Below are 23,310 nucleotides of genomic sequence, written 5' to 3'. Positions count from 1 at the left end.
ACAATAAAACTGTCAAAATTCAATGACAAAGAAAGAATATAAAAAGCAGCCAGGGGGAGAAAAACAATAACCTACAAGGGAACCACAATTAAGCTTATTAGCAGATTTCTTAGCAGAATTCTATAGACCAGGAGAGAGTGGTATGATATATTCAAAATATTGAAAGATAAAAATTGTCAGCCAAGCATACTTTATCCAGCAAAGTTATAGAAGAAATAAAGGCTTTCCCACACAACAAAAGCTGAGGGAGTTCATCACCACTAGACTTACAAGAAATGTTGAAAGGAGCTCTCCTACCTGAAAGAAAAAGGCATAGGTATACAAAACTTTGAGCAAGGTGATAAATAGACAGACAGAATCAAAAAACTGCAACTCTATATCAGAATAGGATGGTAAACAATTATAACATAAAGGTTAAAGGGAAAGAAAGCATTAAAAATAACTATAAGCACTTCAATTTGGCAACAAACTCATAACATAAAAAAGGATAATTTGCAAGAACAAAAACATAGAAGGGGAAAAGAAAAACAAACGAACCTGTATAGGCAAATAAAAATAAGATGCTATCAGCAGAAAAAGGACTATCTTATCTATGAAAACTTTTATACAAACCTCATGACAACCAAAAAATAAAAATTCAGAGCAGAGACACAAAACATAAAAAAAGAAGAAACCAAGAAAAACATCACAGAAAACAATCCAACTGAAATGGCTGACATAAACACAAGGAAAAAGAATGGAAATATAGAGCAATCAGAAAACAAAAGATAAAATGGTAGTTTTAAGTCCTCATATATCAGTAATTGCCCTAAATGTAAATAGATTGAATTCACCAACCAAAAAACACAGAGTGGCTAAATAGATTAAAAAATAAGATCCAACAATATGCTGCCTCCAGCAGACCTATCTCAACTCTAAAGACAAACATAGGCTCAAAATGAAGAGATGAAAGATGATACTCCAAGCAAATGGCAACCAAAAGAAAGCAGGTGTAGCCATACTTACATCAGACAGACTTCAAGCCAAAAAGATAAGAGGAGGCAAAGATAGATATTGTATAATGATAAAAGGAACAATCCATCAAGAAGACATACCATTTATTAATATATCTGCACCTAACATAAGAGCACCAAAATATATAAAACAATTATTAAGAGACCTAAAAGGAGAAATTGACAGCAACACATTAATAGTAGGGGACGTTAATACCCCACTTACATCAATGTATTGATTATGCAGACAGAAAGTCAACAAGGAAACATCAGTGTTAAATGAAACATTAGACCAGATGGACATAATTAGATATATATACAAAACATTCCAGCGAAAAGTAGCAGAATACAGTCTTCTCAAGTGCACATGGAACATTCTCAAGGATAGACCATATGTTGTGAAACAAAACAAGTCTCAGTAAATTTAAGAATTGAAGTCATATCAAGCATCTTTTCCAACCACAACAGTATGAAACTAGAAATCAACTACAAGAAGACAGATGGAAAAGTCACAAATATGTGAAGACTAAATAACACCCTACTGAATAGATATTGGATCAACAAAGAAATCAAAGGAGACTTCAAAAAATACCTGGAGACAAATGAAAATAAAAACACACATACCAAAATCTATGGGATTTGGCAAAAGTGGTACTAAGAGGGAAGTTTATAGTAATACAGGCCTTCCTCAAGAAACAAAAAAAAACTCAAATAAAAAATCTAATATTACACCTAAAGGAGCTAGAAAAAGAAGAACAAAAGAAGCCCAAAATCAGCAGAAAGAAAGAAATAAAAATCAGGATGGAAATACAGACTAAAAAGACAATAGAAAAGATCAACGAAACTAAGAGCTAGTTCTTTGAGAAGATGAACAAAATTGACAAACATTTAGCTAGACTCACTAAGAAAAAAAGAAAGAAGAGTCAATAAATCAAATCAGAAACAAAAGAGGAGAAATTACAACGAATACCACAGAAATACAAAGGATTATTAAGAGGATACTACAAAACACTATATGCCAACAAACTGGTAACCTAGAACAAATGGTTAAACTCCTAGAATCATACAATCTTCCAAAACTGAGTCAAGAAGAAATAGAGAATCTGAATAGACAAATCACTAGTAAGAAGAGTGAAACAATAATCAAAAACATCCCCAAAATCAAAAGTACAGGACCAGATGGCTTCTCTGGTGAATTCTACCAAACATTCAAAAAAGATTTAATGTCTATCATTCTCAAACTCTTCCAAAAAATTGAACAGGAGGGGATGCTTCCTAACTCATTTTATGAGGCCAATATTATTCTGGTATCAAAACCAGACAAGGACAACACAAAAAAAGAAAATTACAGGCCAATATCACTGATGAACAAAGATGCCAAAATCCTCAACAAACTATTAGCAAATCAAATACAACAATACATTAAAAGGATCATACACTATGATCAAGTGGGATTTATTCCAAGGATGCAAGGATGGTTCAACATCTGCAAATCAATCAATGTGATACACCACATTAACATAAGGAAGAACAAAAATCATATGATCATCTCAATAGATGCAGAGAAAGCATTCGACACCATATAGCATCCATTTATGATAAGAACTCTGAATAAAATGGGTATAGAAGGAAAGTACCTCAACATAATAAAGGCCATATATGACAAACCCACAGCTAACATCATATTCAATGGTAAAAAAACTGAAAGCTATCCCTCCAAGAACAAGGATGCCTACTCCCACCACTCTTATTCAACATGCTATTAAAAGTCCTAGCCAGAGCAATAAGGCAAGAAAAATAAATAAAAGGAATCCATATTGGAAAGGAAGAAATAAAGCTGTCACTATTTGCAGATGACATGATTTTATATGTAGAAAACTCTAAAGAATCTACCAAAAAACTATTAGAAATAATAAATACAGTAAAGTTGCAGGGTACAAAATCAACATACAAAAATCAGTAGTGTTTCTATACACTAACAACAAATTAGCAGAAAGAGAAATCAAGAAAACAATCCCATTTACAACAGCAACAAAAAGAATAAAATACCTACGGTTAAATTTAACCAAGGACTGAAAGACCTGTACACTGAAAACTATAAGACATTCTTGAATGACGTCGAAGAAGACATAAAGAAATGGAAAGATATTCCGTGCTCATGGATTGGAAGAATTAACATAGTTAAAATGTCCATATTACCTAAAGCAATCTACAGATTCAACACAATCCCTATCAAAATCCCAATGACATTTTTCACAGAAATAGAATAAGGACTCCTAAAATTTACATGGAACAACCAAAGACCCCAAATAGCCAAAGCAATCCTGAGAAAAAAGAACAAAGCTAGAAGTATACACTCCCTGATTTCAAACTACACTAGAAAGCTATACTAATCAAAACAGGATGGTACGGGCAGAAAAAGAGACACACAGATCAAAAGAATAGAATTGAGAGCCCAGACATAAATCCACATATCTATGGGCAGCTAATTTTTGCAAAGGAGCCAAGAACATACAACGGAGAAAGGAAAGTCTCTTCAATAAGTGTTGCTGGGAAAACTGGACAGCCACATGCAAAAGAATGAAAGTAGACCATTATCTTACACCATGGAACATTCTCAAGGATAGACCATATGTTGGGAAACAAAGCAAGCCTCAATAAATTTAATAAGATTGAAATCATAACAAGCATCTTTTCAGACCATAATGCTATGACACTGGAAATCAACCACGAAAAAAAAACTGGGAAAGTGACAAAAATGTGGAGATTAAACAACATGCTACTGAACAATCAATGGATCATTGAAGAAATTAAAGGAGAAATCAAAAAATATCTAGAAACAAAAGAAAATGAAAATATGCCATACCAAATCATATGGGATGCAGCAAAAGCGGTCCTGAGAGGGAAACTCAGAGCAATACAAGCCCACCTTAACAAAAAAGAAAAAGCCCAAATAGGTAAACTTAAATTACACCTAACAGAACTAGAAAAAGAAGAACAAACAAAGCCCAAAGTCAGCAGAAGGAGAGAAATAACAAAAATCAGAGCAGAAATAAATGAAATTGAGACCAAAAAAACAGTAGAAAGGATTAATGAAACAAAGAGTTGCTTCTTTGAGAAGATAAACAAAACTGACAAACCCTTAACCAGACTTACTAAGAAAAAAAGAGGAAAGGTTCAAGTAAATAAAATTAGAAATGAAAGAGCAGAAATTACAACAGATAGGACGGAAATACATAGGATTATAAGAGAATACTATGAGAAATTATATGCCAACAAATTGGACAATCTAGAAGAAATGGATAAATTCTTAGACTTGTACAACTTCCCAAAACTGAACCAAGAAAAAATGGAGAATGTGAATAGATCAATCACAAGTAAAGAGATTGAACTGGTAATCAAAAACCTACCAAAAAATAAAAGTCCAGGACCAGATGACTTCTCTGGTGAATTTTACAAAACGTTCAAAGAAGATTTAATACCCATCCTTCTTAAACTAATCCAAAAAATAGAGGAAGATGGAACACTTCCTAAATCATGCTATGAGGCCAACATCACCCTGATACCAAAGCCAGACAAAGACAATACAAAGAAGGAAAATTACAGGCCAATATCGCTGATGAACATAGATGCAAAAATCCTCAACAAAATATGGGCAAACTGAATACAGCAATACATTAAAAAGATCATACACCATGATCAAGTGGGATTTATACCAGGGACGCAGGGATGGTTCAACATCCGCAAATCAAGCAATGTGATATACCACATCAACAAAACAAAGAATAAAAACCACATGGTCATCTCAATAGATGCAGAGAAGGCATTTGACAAGATACAACATCTATTTATGATAAAAACTCTCAACAAAATTGGAATAGAAGGAAAGTACATCAACATAATAAAGGCTATTTATGAGAAACCCACAGCCAAAATCATACTCAACGGGGAAAGACTGAAAGCCATTCCTCTGAGAACAGGAACGAGGCAGGGCTGCCCACTCTCACCACTCCTGTTCAACATAGTACTGGAGGTTTTGGCCAGAGCAATTAGGTAAGAAAAAGGAATAAAAGGAATCCAAGTCAGCAATGAAGAAGTGAAACTCTCACTATCTGCAGATGACATGGTTTTATATATAGAAAACCCCAAAGAATCCGTTGGAAAACTATTAGAAATAATCAACAACTACAGCAAAGTCGCAGGGTACAAAATCAATCTACAAAAATCAGTTTCACTTCTGTATGCTAATAATGAACTAACAGAAAGAGAGCTCAAAAAGATAATACCATTTACAATTGCATCAAAAAGAATAAAATATCTAGGAATAAATCTTACCAAGGAGGTGAAAGACCTATACAATGAAAACTACAAGACATTACTGAAAGAAATCAATGATGACATAGAGAAATGGAAAGACATCCCATGCACATGGACTGGAAGAATAAAACAGCTAAAACGTCTATATTACCTAAAGCAATCTACAGATTCAATGCAATCCCAATCAGAATCCCAATGACAGACTTCACAGAAATAGAAAAAAGAATACTAAAATTCATATGGGGCAACAAAAGACCCCGAATAGATAAAGCAATCCTAAGAAAAAAGAACAAAGCTGGAGGCATCACAATCCCTGACTTCAAAACATACTACAAAGCAATAGTAATCAAAACAGCATGGTACTGGCACAAAAACAGACACACAGATCAATGGGACAGAATTGAAAGCCCAGAAATAAAACCACACACATACGGAAAGCTAATTTTCGACAAAGGAGCTAAGATCATACAATGGAGAAAGGAAAGTCTCTTCAATAAATGGTGTTGGGAAAACTGGACAGCCACATGCAAAAGAATGAAAGTGGACCATCTGCTATCGCCATTCACAAAAATTAACTCAAAATGGATCAAAGACCTGAAGCTGAGACCTGAAACTATAAAACTCATAGAAGAAAATATAGGCAACACACTATTTGACATTGGTCATACCAGGAATCTTTTCAGATGAATGCCTACCCAGACTAGGGAAACTAAAGAAAAAATAAGCAAGTGGGACTTTATCAGATTAAAGAGCTTCTACAAGACAAATGAAACCAGAATCAAGATGAACACACAACCCATCAGCTGGGAGAGAATATTTGCAAAACATATATCTGACAAGGGGTTAATCCCCATAATATATAAAGAACTCACATTACTAAACAACAGAAAAACAAACAACCCGATCAAAAAATGGGCAGAGGAAATGAACGGACACTTCTCCAAAGAAGATATACAGATGGCCAATAGGCACATGAAAAGATGTTCAACATCACTAATCATCAGGGAAATGCAAATCAAAACAACACTAACCTATCACCTCATGCCTGTTAGAATGGCTATAAACACCAAGACAAAAATCAACAAATGCTGGAGAGGATGTGGAGAAACAGGAACCCTTATACACAGCTGGTGGGAATGCAAACTGGTGCAGCCTCTATGGAAAACAGTATGGAGATTCCTCAAAGAATTAAAAATAGAGATGCCCTATGACCCAGCTATCCCACTACTGGGAATCTATCCAACGAACCTGAAATCAACAATCCAAAGAGGCTTATGCACCCCTATGTTCATTGCAGTGTTATTTACTATAACCAAGAAGTGGAAGCAACCTAAGTGTCTCTCGACTGATGACTGAATCAAGAAGATGTGGCATATATATACAATGGAATACTACTCAGCCATAAAAAAAGACAAAATCATCCCATTTGCAACAACATGGATGGGCCTGGAGGGTATTATGTTAAGTGAAATAAGCCAGAAAGAGAAAGACAAACACTGCATGATCTCACTCATATGTGGAATATAAACCAACACATGGACAGAGAAAACTGTATTGTGGTTACCAGGGACAATGGGGGTCGGGGGTGGGCACAAGGGGTGAAGGGAGGCATGGTGATGGACAAACAAAAACGTACAACCCAAAATTTCACAATGTTATAAACTATTAAAACATCAATAAAAAAATTTAACATAATTAAGTAAAGCCAAGTTTTTGAAGGAACTTCACACAAACTCCCTCAATCTGGGACCACCATCAAGTAAGTGATCGTACACCACACACCACCTGCACAGGGCCTTCTATTCATCCATCCCACAAAGAAATGAAGACTCCTCGTGCTGGCTCATTCTTACCTGCACTCCAACTCCTCACACCAATCTTTCTCTCGGTGTTGACGTTCATGCCAAGGAATGACCATCAAGGAGTCACCTTTATAACTTAAATTAAAAAAAAAAATACGTAAGCATTTTAAATACATATTACCTCAATGATTGGCTATACAAGGAAGATGAGGCAAAAAGTATCTGTATAACCTTAAATCCCCAAGGTTTCTATTTATGGTATGTTAAGTGGTACATAATACATATACTACATATCCTATATAATATGTAAATGAAAAATAGCAAATTGCTGATTTCTCTTCGATCATAAAGTGGTTCAAAAAGAAAAGAAGAATTCAAAACAAAAAATTTGGCAAGAAACTAAAGCATGCTATGGGTATGTGCTCATTCACACGTTCTAAAACATTTATCAAGAGCCCATATTTTATGTTCTTAATATCAACATAAATGGTCCCTTACCCTCAAAAAGCTTACAACCTAACTTCCTGTGATCATAGAAATGTTCTATAACTATGCTATCCAATACGGTAACCTCTAGCTACGCTTACATGTACTAAGTACTTGAAATATGGCACTGATGCTAAGAAAGAGAACTTTAATTTTATTTAATTTTAATTAAAATTTACATAGCCATGTGTAGGTAGTGGCTACCATATTGGACAGCATAGACCTAGAGGATAGGTAATATCAAGAGTGAAGAAAGGACTTTGCAGGTTAAAAATATCACTGACAGAAGGAAAATCTAAAAGAGGCAAAGATAAGGCCTGATTGGACGGAATTAAGAATAAATTAGAAAGGAAAAGTGAGGTAAAGACAGTATGGTAACATAGCAGAGCAATGTGCTACAAATCAGAAGGCGAGGGAAATATAAACACATCTGTCTTTTAACTAGCTATGCAGTGTTTGGCACATGACTTCAAACATTATCAAACAAAACAAAGCACTTCAAACATTATCTCTAAGAGTCTTTTAGCTCTAATATTCCATAAATCCATGAAAGCAATTGAAGCATTCTGAATTAAGAATAAAGACAAAAATTTAAAAAACAAATTTCAATTGCTTTACTTTCTTATAGTTCAATAAAACATTTCCTCTCATATTTCTGAGTATGGATAGCAGCATTTTCCTAAAATTTATCACAGCCCCAGAGAAAGGGTCACACTTTATTATATTATTGGGTTATATTTTGCACTTTCTTATCTTACTAGGTTATGAAACATGCCTTGCACAAGAAACACTTCATAAACGTTTGAAAATCATCTTGGTGAAGAGAATAGTCCTCATGTAAAAGGTCACAGGAGACCACTGGAGGGTGTTAGCGTAGAAGAGGAAGCTCAAAAGGTCTGGGAGTGTGTCGTGCTGATTCATCAATCAACAGCACCCCCTTTCAGTTGTTATTATTGGTGCAAATTATCCAAAGTCAAAGTTCTCCATTAGACATATCCAATAATAAATTTATTATACCATATTTTTACAACATCATATTTTACCCACTTTAACGTCCATGTAACCTCCTAGCAAACTATGTAGCAGAGACACACTTTTGAAGGCATTTGAGTTCATATTTTTAAATTTCTGAATCATACAGATGATTATTTAGAACGGATGCCAGAAGCACATAATTCATTTGTTACCAAGTTAAAAACTGTTTTATTTTCTTCCATGTCAATAACTAATATTTTATTACAGACCACTGAAATGAAAAGTAAACAAGATACCATTTGGATAAAATGATGATGAGAATGCTCACTCTTCCAACATAAGAATAAATTATAGCAATGAATTGAGGAACAAGGGAAAAAACAAACCCAGCAAACTATGACTGTCTTTTCTAATTAAAGCAGACACAGTTCCATTAGCTACACAAAATGTTTTCTAAAAGAATTTTAGAAAAATTGTTGAGATTTGTATTTTCTATACAAAGTACATTTTAGATACACGAGTTATTACTAAAATGACTAGTAATGGCATGGGGCCCTCAGCAAAATCACATTTATTTGGTATTTAAGACTAGAAAGCTGTAAAAATTTGTTAAGCTTCACTGAACAGAAATGGGTAAGAAAACAAACCCATTTTTATCAAAACATATATTAAAGACAAACTCTGCTCAGAGGCCCACTCCAAAAGGTAGACCTGAAGAGTCCTGGGTTAATAAAGTATTTTTGCTGCATTTTCAAGGCAAAGCACAACTAAATTTTTTTAGTTTTTCAATGTGCTGATCACCACTGAAACACAGTCATGAGCCGCAATAACGACGTTCCAGTTAACGACAGACCACATATACAACCGTGGTCCCAAAGATTAGTACCATATAGCCTATGTGTGTAGTAGACTACACATCTAGGCGTGTGTAAGGACACGCTATGATATTCACATAATGACAAAATCACCTAATGATGCATTTCTCCGAACGTATCCCCATTGTTAAGCAATGCATGACTGTAATAATAATAGTACTAGTAGTAGTATACCAACGATGATGATCAGCAATAACAACAATCTTTAACATTTACTGATCTCTTACTATGGACCAGACAGTAGGAAATGCTTCTAACATACAAAACCTCATTTAGTCCTAACAATCTGATGTAGTAGGTGATGTTATCTTCCTCACATTATAATGAGCAAACTGATGCCTAAGTTAACTTGCCCCTCCTCATAAAGCTAACCAATGACAGAGCCAGGCTTTGAAAACAACCAGTTAGAATCCAAAGCTTACACCTGTAGCCAGCATACCATACTGCCTCCAGAAAAGAGACAGGGGCTGGAATCCAGCCCCCAAGCACAAATGCATCCTCATTTCCACTATTCTCCTGCTTCACATATCAGAGCCACCAGGTTAGATTTGTGCATGGCAGGCAGAGGGCAATTTCAGCCTTCCCAATATCTAATTCAGACAAACCAATAAGGACCATTTAGATGCACAGTTAAAGGGCACATCAAACTAAGATATAAAACCAACCTCAACAACAGTAAATTACTAGTCTCATGAAAATAACTTTTACCAAATATGGCTTGATCTTAGGTCTGATCACCAACGCTTACATAAAAACAAAAAACCTTCTTTCTGCTCTTTCATTTTCTTACAGGATGTTTCTACAAAGCAAATTATTTTAAAACAAATTTTAGGAGTTTAAAATGCTTGCTATAAAAACACCATAAGTTCTTTACCATGCTTCAAATGATAGCATTTAAGAAATACACAGGACTTCCTCCTCAACCAGAATATAAATTCTTTGAGGGCAGAATTTGTGTCTGTTTTGTCTACCGCCATATCCTCAGCACCTAAAATAGTGCCTGGCATTTAGCAGACTCTAAAATAATATGTGTCAATTGAATTTATTAATTGACAGCAAAACAAAGTTTGTTTTTTTAAGCAATCTCATGAGTATCACAAAAATTCAAAATTGGAATAGAGCAATGAAAGGAGACAGTTTGTTTATAAAAAAAAGATATGTCAAGGAGGTACATCTATATGGAAACTGTAGATCTGAGAGTGAGAAGAAGAATGCTTTCCTAACACAGATAATGAAACCGATGGAAGGACAAGCTATACCAGTAATGGTATACAGCTACAATCCAGATAGTTGGACATGTCATTATACTTCAAGGGAAAAAAATATTTCAGAATACGTTTCCCTAAATTTCACCATTCTTTACACTTCAAAATAATTGACTAGTTCTGTCATTACCTTTTAAACAATGCCCAAATTTTTGCTACTTATTCTTTCATTAGGTAAGCAGAATGACAGAATGCTTAATAAAATTCAGAGAAAATCTTTTTCATTAATTCTGTTCACAACAAAAATATTAGTCATGTAAATTAATCCCTAAATGGGTTAGGCGAATTTGTGCTCAAAAAAACCTAGAAAACATACTACTCTTTCTAAAGAACTATAAAAAGTTTGGTTAGTTGCAAAACTTACACTTTGAATCCAAAGTTCTATAAACACAAAACAACATTTACATATGCTTTATTTCATCTTTTTCTTCTATTGTTTCCACTTTGCTTGGGAAGTCTTAAAACTTAAATGCATCATCCCCACTAAAAAATGGAAGCACATGGTAAACTTAAATTATCTCTTTACAAAATAATAGCTGCTTTTGCTTAATTTTAGGATTCTTTATATTAGAACCCTATTCATTGTTTTATTCCAAACAATAAACTTTGCTGGTTTCATCTGAAGGTAACATTTACTGTCAGCAGGATAGGAATGAATATAACAAGTTCTATTATGTTCAACTATTCTCTCATCAATTATTTCTCACACTAAATATAAATGTTTTATTTCAAAGAAATTTTATCAAGAATAAACTTACACAAAGTCCTTTTATGCATGTTCTATGTCTTGGAAACAAAAGGCTAAATAGACAGTGGGTTACTACTAATTGCCACCTTTTATGCACTGGTTTTAAGACATGGAGTTATATTTATTTCTATTATTTAGCATAGAAGAAAATGTTCTGGCAAATAAAGGCCAAAAAATAATAGTAATTTGGGCCTACATATATAACTACACTGTGGTTACCATCACTGAATAAGTCAAAATTGATCTGAAACTCAATAGGAAAACAATCTAGAAGCTATTTATCACTCAGAATGCCAATTTGGAAAAAAGCTATCTAAAGGTATCATTCAAAGTTCCCTTCTGTACCAATGGGATTTGATTTCACTAATAAATGACTTAGAAAATAGAGCAGAGACTAATAAGATATCCTGAAACTTACTAATATTCTCAGATGTTAGCCATGTGCAAAAGAGACAAGGGTGAAAACACCACCACCCTGGGACTTGGATTCCCCTCCTCCCACCACTAGCTTAACTTCTAGGACCAGATGCATCATCTCTTTAGTAAATACTGTGATATTACCTGTCCAAAAGGAAAATGAGACTAAAGCAAATATTTTCTTGAATTCCTACCCATGATAAGTGAGAGCTGCTGTTAGAAGTCTAACCTCTGTGATAACTGTGACTCCACCCTTCACAGCTGTGCACCTTGATCAAGTTATTCAATCTGCCTGTGCTGCAATTTCCTCATTAGTGAAACTGGGATAATATTAACTTCATTTGGATTTGGGGAAGATAAAATTAGTATACATAAAGCCTTCAGAATAGCATAAGGTATATAGTGTTTAACCATCATAAAAAGCATCATTATTATTAATACCAGCAAAGTTTTTCATGGGTAGTGAAATACAAGATATAAGCGACTGGTTGACATTTTAAGACTACTTTATGATAAATAGTAACACCATATTAATAATCATATCAATGATTATATTTACAAATACCTAACAAATGCAATACAAATACCCTAACAAATGCAATACAAATACCTAACAAATGCAATAAACTCCACTGACACCATCCTGAGTATATGGCACCTGTCCAAGGCAATAAACAGTAATAAGAAAATGTGATGAGCTGATTTATGAGGTAGAAATAAGCAACAATTTCCAAAAGGCATCTTCTCTCTCCCAAATGTTTAAAATCAAGTTTGAAAATAAATTTTTAACCATGAGAAAAGGATGATTTAATTATTTCTGAGAAGAACTAGTTTGTAAAATCACTAAAGATTAAGGGAAAGTCACAAACTCTAATAAAGAACCATTGAAGAATTTTCCAGAAAAGTTCGTTAAATAAGTGAGAAAGGTTGCTTTTTTCGTGTGTGTGTGTGAGGAAGATCAGCCCTGAGCTAACATCCATGCCACTCCTCCTCTGTACGCTGAGGAAGACTGGCCCTGGGCTAATATCGGTGCCCATCTTCCTCTACTTTATATGGGATGCCGCCACAGCATGGCCTGACAAGCGGTGCGTCGGTGCACGCCCAGGATCCGAACCCGGGCCGCCAGCAACGGAGCACGCGCACTTAACCACTACACCACAGGGCCGGCCCCGCAAGGTTGCTTTGTACAAAGGTGTTTAATGTCAACAAAACCAGGAGCAAAGGATAAATAGAGACGTCAATGATATGAAAAATGCACCCCTACACCACCACCACTATCACCTGCCCCTTGGACAGATGACTCTTAATTTTGAAGAAGAGCCACTGAAGGTCATCAGAACAATGAAGAATACCTATGCTTGCTACAAGGAAACTTGCTAGGAAAAAAAAAGTCATCCTCAAACCCAATTTCAATGGCCTATACTTTAACAAGAATAAGCTAAAATGGAAAACATAAAAAAGTCCCCAAATAAAACAGTTAACATAATAATTTTAACAATCAGCATTTGGTGTTATACTCATAACAAATATTTATAAATTCATGTTTTATTTTTTCGATGATTTTCATATTTATAATATTGCACCTATGGAAAACAGGGGCTCAACATAAAATTTATGAATTACAACTTTCATTTAGAGTAATCAACTATAAATTTGGAGTTGCCAGTATTTCACTCAGTGAGTGAGAATGCATATTAAATGTGATGATACTAAAAGATTTGAGGTCTAAGAGTCAACTAAGGATTAATGGGGACTATCCTCATACTAGGGAGGCCCAAAAGTACATGTCCACAACTACCTAAAGGGAGTTAATATGAGAGAAATCCAGTCAATTTCACTCCCTATTCTCTGTTACTTAGACTGACACAGAACCAATAGAGAGACTAACAATGAGGCCCTTATTTCACATTACTTAGAGACAACAAGACCATGACAAATCTTCTTTGGTCTATTAATCAAATCGGAAAAACTTTCCAGGACAAAGATACAAGTACATGACATCTGAATTTATCAACTACAAAACTAATGAAATGCACCAAAATGTTCATGAATTGTATCTGTGTACATTATAAATCCTGACTCTATATAAGGTTATAGTGCTAATGGAGTCTGAACAAATGGATTAGGAAGGCAAAGAAGAATATTTTTTTATCTCCCTTTTATTCATATCACCAAAACAATAGCACAAACAACGACTATGCAGACCCCAAGCCACAGGATCTTGATTTCTTGATTGAAGATTGATTTCCTCACTGTTACCCTTCAAAATCCCTGCATTATTCTTACTTCTAGGCCTGTGTTGAATGGGCATTTCACACACTATCTATAAAGCTATCCAACTTTGCCCAGACTATGGCTGACACTTATACAGTGCTTAGTATGTGTGAAGACAAATATAAACTTCTAAGTAACTGCGTGTGTGTGTGTGTGTGTATGTATATTCAGCAGTCCTAAGAGAGAGACAATATTATCTTTCCCATTTTACAGTAGAGGAGACAGAGGAAACAGAAATGTTAAGTAACTTGTCCAAAGTCACATAGCCAATAACCTACACCTAGGATTTGACCCCAGGCAGTCTGTTTCCAGTCTGTGCTCTGAGACACTACAATGTCCCACATAACTGAATCCCACCTTTTCCAGATCAAATCCCTACTTCTCCCAGTCGTTTCTATGACCATTAAAGGCCAGATTGCTTTCTTTCTGTTCTAAATCCTCACTACTTATAACTGGACAATTCATCTGGCATTCACTCCTATTTAACCTTACGATAATACATATGTGGTATATTCTCATGTTTTCCTGGTGTTCTTATCTATTACTTTCTTAAGTTCCTGGAGTTCTTATCTACTATTTTCTTAAGTTCCTAGTATATATTTTGTCTCCCCACTGAAAGTAAATATTCCTTTTTTACTCCTTAGCATCCAACACAACTCCTAGCAGTGTTATATGCACAGCAATAAAATATGAATAATAATTTTAAATAAATTTATATAAATGCATTACTTAATTTAATCCTCATATACCCCATAAATTACATATTACAATTATAAATTTGCAAGTAAGTAAACTATATGAGCTTAAAAGTCATCATTGACTTACTGAATGAATGAATAAATGACTGAATGATCAGGAGGAACAGATCCATTGGTATTCTTTTAATTCTAAAATAGAAGTTCTCAAAAACAAAACAAAAAAAACTCTTAAGAACTAGACAGATAAGATTTAATCAAGCTGTAAAACTTATCTGAACAACAAATGAAAAATATAAAAGCCAACTTAAGAGGAAGACTACATAGCTAAGACTGTGTAGGTAACTCTTTCAGCATTTATCCACCGCTAATATAATTTCTGAATACATGTCTTTCAGAGTAGGGGCACTTTATACCCTCAGTACCTAACTGAGAGAAGGATCTCAGCAAAACGATTCAGGCAAATAATTAATTAGCAAGCTTCTTCAAGAAAGAATAATTAATACGAATACATAATAGGAAACATTGTGTTACTCTAACTGCTAAAAAACTCTTCATAGAAAGAAAAAATTATATTTCAAAAACTAAGTTTTGTAATGGCAATAGGAAGAAAAAATGTGGATGTAAGATATTTAAAAGGAAAAATAAAAATTACGAATAAGCACTTGAACCTCATCTAAATGGATAGAAAAGTAGTATGACTTGTGGTGCACGTATTTATAATGTTGCCTTTAACTGTGTCAATCTAGTGTTCATTAGAGGAAAAAAAATGAAACCTTTTGTTATGTTCCCAGACCAAGCTTATCAGACTTTGTTCCATGTTACTAAACTTTGCATGTATTTCTGTGACTGCTGTCATCACATTGAAATATAATTACTTATTTGTGTGCTCCTTTACTAAACTAAAAGCTCCTTCAAAGCTTTAGTCATTTTATTTCCTTAGTGCAATACCTGGCATTCATTTAAACCTCACTAAATACTTAGTGGATGGCTGGCTGGATGTCTGGCTGGCTGGACTGAAGAATGGATAGATGAAAATGAATAAATAACTGAAAAAACAAAAACTACCCCAAAACCACAGGGTTATTTACAGCTCAAGATCAACATGCTCGCCCTGTGGCTAAAGATTTAGACAGTGTACCTGAGGTTTTTTCAAAGGTTTCTGATTTACAATTTCTAAAATAGACTGTACAACTCCCCATCTGACACCATGCCATCAGGAACACTGCAATACTGTAACACGGCAAGTGATCTTTGCCCATGTGTATGAGCATGCGTGAGCACAAAGAGGTATGGAATGTCCTAAGCTTTTAATAAGCAAAGAAGTACAAAAGGTTGTTTGCTCTGAGATGCTGCTATACAGGTCCATTTACAGTCTTTTCATCATGAATTCTCTGAGTCTAGGCCAAATTACACAGCAGACAGACATACAATCACAACTGAAGAAATGGAAACCCCGAAAATGAACAGGGAGAGGCCCTGCTGTCAATTCCACGGGCTGTGGTTGGGAAGATAATGGCCTAGGTATCTGCAGTGCAGGTAATTCTAACACATCTCTCTTGCTGATGAGGTTCAAAGTCAAACTAGAGATTATAGGAAGAGAAAGAAAGAAAAACACTGGAGAATTTGAAGGAAATGGATCTCATTTTAATAAACACTCATTCACAAAATCTAAGGCAGGAAGCAGAGAAGTCGTGAGGGAATCGAGTCTAGAATAACAGGCTCCAGATCAACCAGAAAGAAGAAACAATATTGAACAAATACCCCTATACCTGCATTTCTAGATCACTTTCTATAATTTTCAGATTAAAGGAAAGCCTTTAATTTAATTATAAATTCAGAAATCCATTTAGATCAACTGCACAGAGAAGCTAACCTTACAGTATACACAGTAAGGTGGCTGGTGGAACCCATATAGTGTGATTAAATAAATCAATACATTATAAGAAAGGACAAAGTATGTTCTGTAACAACAGGGATAGGAACTCAACTGGAGAGGTGAACAAACCCAAATGTCCAGCATCCAATAAAAAATACCATGAGTATAAAAAAGCAGGAATTTATGGCCCCTAACCAGGAGAAAAATCAATTTCTTAAAACAGACCAAGAAACAACAACAGCAGCATGATAAGGAGAGACAGAGAAAATAAAAAAGACCCAAATCTAACTCCTAGGATTGAAAAATTCAGTAGCTGAGATGAAAAACACACTGATGGCATTACTAGCAGATGCTGTTTAAGAAAAGATTAGTAAATTTATAGATACAGTAATAGAAATTATCCAAAATAAAACACAAAGGGAAAAAAACTGAAAAAAACGAACTGTGAGAAAAGATCAAGTGGCTAACATACATGTAAGTGGAGTCCCAAAAAAGAGTGTGTGTACTGGGGATGGGAGTGGGGAGAGAAAAAATAATAAGCACGAATTTCCTAAATTTGGCATAGATCAAAGAAAGTCAATAGTAACAATCAGAATAAACATGAAGAAAACCATAGAATAAACATGAAGAAAACCACATCAAGGCACACCATAATCAAATAGCTCATAACTAGTTATAAAGAAAATCTTAAAAGTATCCAAATAAGACACATGATGCAAAGAGAAACAAAGATAAGAATGACAACACACTTCTCATCAGAAGCAATACAAGCCAGAAAACAGTGGAGCGAAACCTCCGAAGTACTAAAAGAATAAAACTGTCAGTCTAGAATTCTATCCCAGGGAAAACTTTTCAAAAATACAGACTCTCAGACATATAAAAGCAGGAAAAATTCATCACCAGAAGATTAGCACTATAAGAAATGCTAAAGAAAGTCTTTCAGACAGAAGAAACTTGATACCAGATAGAAATCTAGATCTATACAAAGCAATGAAGAGCACTGGAAATGGCAAATAAATGCATAAATATAAAACATACTTTTAATTTAAAACAAAATTACTGTTTAAAGAAAAAACGATAAAAATATATTGTGGAGTTCATAACATATGTAAAAGTTAGATGTATGACAACAATAGTACAAAAGCCAAAAGGGAGAAAATGGAAAAATACTGTGTAAGGTTCTACATTATACATGAAGTGCTATTATATTATTTGAAAGTAGACTATCATAAGTTAAAGACATATACTATCAACTCTAGAGCAACCACTAAAAAAAAGAAAGTATAACTATTAATCCAATAAAGGAGATTAAATAGAATTATAAAAATACCAATTCAAAAGCAGGCAGGAAAAGAAAAGGGAAACAATGAATAAATGGGACAAAGAGTAAACAAATACCAAAATGTTAGCTTTAAACTGAACCATACTGGACTACATATTAAATATAAATGATCTAATAAGCATGCCAATTAAAAGGCAGAGATGGCCAGATTAGATAAAACAGCAACATTCAACTATATTCTGTCTATAAGAAACACACTTTAAACATAAAAAAACAAAATGTCAATGTACATCCAGCATTAGAAAAGTAAGAGAAGCATTCAATTTGAAGGACATGAAAAATTTGATCTCTTTTGAGAGATAAGAATAGTTCTTTACGCTTTTCCACAGCTTAGGTAAAATAGTCCTCATAAACCATTTCACTTGTTTAACAGGCAAAATTAAGCTGTGCTGTTAGAAGTCAAGGTAGTGGTTCTCTTGGGTGAGGTGACTAGAAGAGGGTAAAAGGAGAGCACACAGGGATGCTGGTAACATCTGTTTCTTGTTCACTTTGTGAAAATTCATCAAATTATACATTTGTGACTTGTTCATTTTCCTGTATCTATAATTCATTAAAAGTTAAATAAGAAACTTCAACTGCATCTGAAACAATGCTCACTAAGCAACTTTTTAATTAATAATTTGGAATCTTAGGTACCCAATACCAGAGAAAAGGGGCACTGTTCTAGATGAGAAACCAAAGCATCGGTGCCATCAGGGAGGAATATTCTCTATCATAATTTTGTATTTTGTTTATCAGTCTTTTGCAAGTCTACCTAATGTACTTAAAACTAAAAGATATCTATATTATGACATTCCTATCAACTTGTACCACAAACCTACTGCTGCTGCTGCTACAGCTATAGCCATATACTCTATTACCACTACACAACCATTGCTGTAAAGTGAATGCCAATTCTACGCTGGGAACTGTACTAGATGACGTATCTCTTAGGTTACTTAATCATCACATACCTCTTCAATTTCCTTATTTCACACTCGAAGAAACTCAAATTCAGAGAAGCTAACTAAGTGACTTCCCCAAAGTTACACACCTAGCAAGTATCAGGACGAAGACCTACGCCCATATTTCTGACTAAAAGCCTTTGCTCTTTCCAGTGTGCCATACTATCACTTCTCCACATCAAGTATGTGTCAATACCACGTCGTGCAATCCCAACACTTATGTATGTCATTGAATATTTTTTCACATTTCTTACATATAGCATCTACACTTTTAGAGTAAATGAAATTGGTACACACTGAGGTCAAAACATTTCTTAAAATAATGCATATAGTTTGTCTACAAAATTTGAATTTCATTCTTAATAGTATTTTCCTTATTACAAATACAATATTTAAACAGGCTTACCTCTATCAGAAACTGGGAAAAATGTCTCACAGGGTTATTTATATGTTAATTACATATAGCATGATAAAGAGATTCACTGCTGTTACAGACAAGTATCTACATATTAATGAAATCTTGACTGGAAAAGACATTGTGTGATCAAAAAGAATTATAGGGACTATTTCCCCGAGGTAATTCAACCATTCAGAAGATGTTATAATCTACTTAAGGATCACATGTTCTGAAATTATTGGTCAAGGTATTTTAAGTTTGGAAGAAAATGAATAATGAAAAATCTCATCTCTATGAAAAGAATATCATTTGGTATCAGCAGGTAATGCTGAATCTAGTAACAGATTTTTGCAGGAACAAATTAGTTTAAAAGAAGAAGTACCCTCTCAAAGATTTCCTTCATTTTTTGTGTGTGTGTGTGAAGAAGACTGGCTCTGAGCTGACATCCATTGCCAATCCTCCTCTTTTTGCTGAAGAAGACTAGCCCCGAGCCAACACCCGTGCCCATCTTCCTCCACTTTGTATGTGGGATGCCGCCACAGCATGACCTGACGAGTGGTGTGTCGGTCCACACCCAGGATCCGAACCTGCGAACCCCGGGCCAACGAAACAGAGCCAGCGAAATCAACCACTACACCACTGGGCCAGACCCCCTCAAACATTTCTTAATTTCAAATAAAACCATAAACTTTAAACTGTATTAAGCCACATTAAAAACATTTGATAATAGTTATACATACACTAAAATGATAATACTTAAAATTATTTTAAATATAAGTCCTTATTTCAGGACATATTTCACTAACGCCTCTCAATCTTTTGCCCTGAAAGCCGGATAATAACCCCGTTTCTGCTTATCTCATAAACATGCTATGAGAATTACATGTGAAACATAAAATGTTTGTAAATTTTAAAAAATGTTTCATACTCAATCATTTAATGTTTGTTGAATAAAAGAGGAAATGAATTAATCAATCAGTATACCTTCATTTCTTTAGTACTTCTAAGAGTACCAGATATATAACAAATATCAATATACTTTCCAAGGCCCATAAAAATTACTCCGAAATAATATTCATTTCTACCTTCTTCAAGAAATTGCCCTAAGTCCATTTCATTGCTTTAAATAAACAGAAAGACAAGAACTAATTGAGACGATCTAACATGCCCACAGTGCCAGGAGACATGCAAACCAATGACCCTACTGGCAGCCCCAACCCTGCTTCTATACAGTTGAGGCTGTTAGGCCCTTTTTTCCTGATCTAAACACCAGGTTATTCTTGGATTCAGAAACTGCCAACACATTAGGCTTTGTAAAGAACTCTCTGTACTCCTCTCTATTGACAGTCACCACACAAGGCCAAATACTTCTTCCAAGCCTAAAATACAAACCAATTTATTGTTTTTTGCTTATAGCAGTTCAGAAATAAACTGCACATACGAGAATTGAATTTTTGATTAGGTAGCTAATCACCTTTTAAATTTTAAAGGGAAAAGAAACACTTTTATGTTGCCCCTGAGAATCAAAAAAGTGAATGCAATGCCCCAATCTCTCCATAATTATTTCATCATCCAAGCTACAGTTTAGATGATATTTCCTTACAAGAGCAAAATTAAGGTGGGAATAGAATGCCCAATAAAAACTTTTTTAAAATTTCAGGGAAGAAAAAAGAAATATTTATAAACAAGACTAGGCTACATAAAAACATAAGTAAAAAGAGATTCATAATTGGTTATTGGAAATCTTCTGCACTAATTCATTGTCAACCAACAAATTAATTGTGAACATCTTTTGGATTCTGTGACTAAACAATATGATAGAGATGAAGACTGAGTAGGTGGAACAACTTCAGGTTAAATATTTATTCAGACAACTCCTTCCTATTCAAACTTTCCAACATCAAAAACATACTCAACCTTCAAGGCCTAGATCAAACTTTACCTCTTCTAAGAAGGCTTTCCTGATTTACCACCCTTTTTAAGAGAAAGTAATCTCTCCCATCTCTAAACCTATCTATACTCCACCTATGACACATTTTTATTTTATGGTAGTTATAGCTATACCTAACCTGTCTGAACTTCCCTACTAGATTCTAATTCTTCTGTGAACAGGTACGACATCTGACTCAAATTTGTATTCACCTACTTAATCTAATATAATGCCTTTATCTGGAACATAAGTATTCCCTAAATTTTTATTAAGATAACACAAAATTTTATATGACTCATCTATCTTCTTTAAAGTGTTCTTTCAACAAAAATAAACTAATATAGAGCAATTTATAAATGCTTTAATTTTTAAATCGGTTTCACATGCACTCATAATTAGTTGTAAATTTCACTAAAAAAGAGTTAAAATTCAAAAATCAACATGTGCTTTGCAAGAAACATTAATATTCCTCTTATGGGAGAAAAACTTCCAGAATATTCTTAAAACTAAGAAACTAAGCAAACAGTAATTGATTCTGGTACTATCTTCTGTTACCCTTCAGAGGAAAAAAAAAAAAATCAACCAAACTATAATTTACCTTCTGAATTGAAAGCTGTTTAGAGTCAAATTTGACTTCAATGAAAAAGAGTTCAAACTATTTTATCTCTGAAAAAACCACAAGCTAATACAAAATATCAAAATATCACCAATTTGAAACTGAAAGTGTAGTAAAAAGTAAACTTATCTACCTTTCAGGTATGAAGAACAGGTAAATTCTTTATTAATGACTTAAGTTATAAGGTACATCGATTTAACCTAAATCAAACTTGTCCCAAACTGGCAATTTAAATAAAATGCATACTGATGTATTTGCCTTTAGCATTTAAATTTTATGTTGTTATAATAACAGAAAAAGTCTCCATCTTGTCTCTTCAAATCCCAGATTTAAAAAACAAAGTAGTAGAAGAGACATTAGAAGGTCCCCACAGTTTTGATGCCTTCTTTATCACCAAAAGATGAAGAAGGGGTGCTGCGTCAATGGTGATGTAACCTCCCGTCTCAAACCAGAATTCATCTTCATCTGTTACTTTATTTAAGAAATACTTTTGCCATATAAATAGAAACATGACCCACAGGTGGCAAGCCACACTACATCTTATTTAATCATAACATTAATTTTGCTAAAAGTGTATCATGTCTTGAGGACATTCTGCTAGGTGAAATACGCCAGTCACAAAAGGACAAATATTGTATGATTCCACTTACACAAGGCACCTAGAGTAGTCAAATTCATAGAGACAGAATGTAGAACAGTGGTTGTCAGAGGCTGGGGGAGGGAAAGTGGGGAGCTATTGTTTAATGGATACAGAGATTGTTGTGCACGATAAAAAGAGTTCTGGAAATTGGTTGCACAACAATGTAAACATAATTAACGCTACTGAACTGTACACTGAAAAATGGTTAAGATGGCAAATTTTATATATATTCACTCTGAATAGGATTGTAGGAAAACACAACCAGTATACCACTTTGTTTGTGGTCTTTGAAAAGTCAAAGAAGAGTTTCCTTTCCAGATTATTTCAAAAAGAATGCTTTTGATTGCATCTTATTTACTTTGCCACATCAATCCCCTGTGTTTTCCAAATCTCTTCATGTAACAACCATTCATTCATTAAACAGTTACTAAACATCATCGCATGTGTCACTATATTCATATCACTTTACCATGAGATAAGTGTTAGTCTGGTCATAATAAAAACTTGCCACAGGATATTAGCAGCCTTTGGAAACAGAAGAAGATCTTCCAAATTGGTCATCCAAAGCCTTCTAGTTTTGGGTGAGTGACAGACTCATCAGTAAGAAGAAATGATGCAAAATTTATTTGTCCAATGTCACCGCCCAATGAAAAACAGGAATGGGAAAATTCCTGGGGATCCTGGACTTTCTGTTGCATTATCAAGTACGGCAAAGA

At 34.3% G+C, this 23,310-nt stretch overlaps 1 protein-coding gene across 2 annotated transcripts in view; it reads right to left on the bottom strand.

Moving 5' to 3' along the window:
* Nucleotides 1-23,310, bottom strand: part of NBAS (NBAS subunit of NRZ tethering complex) — a 331,461-nt gene that overhangs the window by 206,833 nt on the left and 101,318 nt on the right. For both annotated transcript variants that reach the window (XM_087437126.1, XM_087437127.1), the window contains exon 22: nucleotides 7,163-7,246. In XM_087437126.1, the coding sequence (XP_087293252.1) occupies nucleotides 7,163-7,246 (84 nt within the window). The remainder of the gene's footprint in view (nucleotides 1-7,162; nucleotides 7,247-23,310) is intronic.

This window comes from Ceratotherium simum, chromosome 11 (genome assembly GCF_057802395.1).
Source record: "Ceratotherium simum simum isolate JZ-2026a chromosome 11, ASM5780239v1, whole genome shotgun sequence".
In the NCBI taxonomy this organism is placed as follows: domain Eukaryota; kingdom Metazoa; phylum Chordata; class Mammalia; order Perissodactyla; family Rhinocerotidae; genus Ceratotherium; species Ceratotherium simum.
This window is presented reverse-complemented; position numbering and strand designations above follow the sequence as displayed.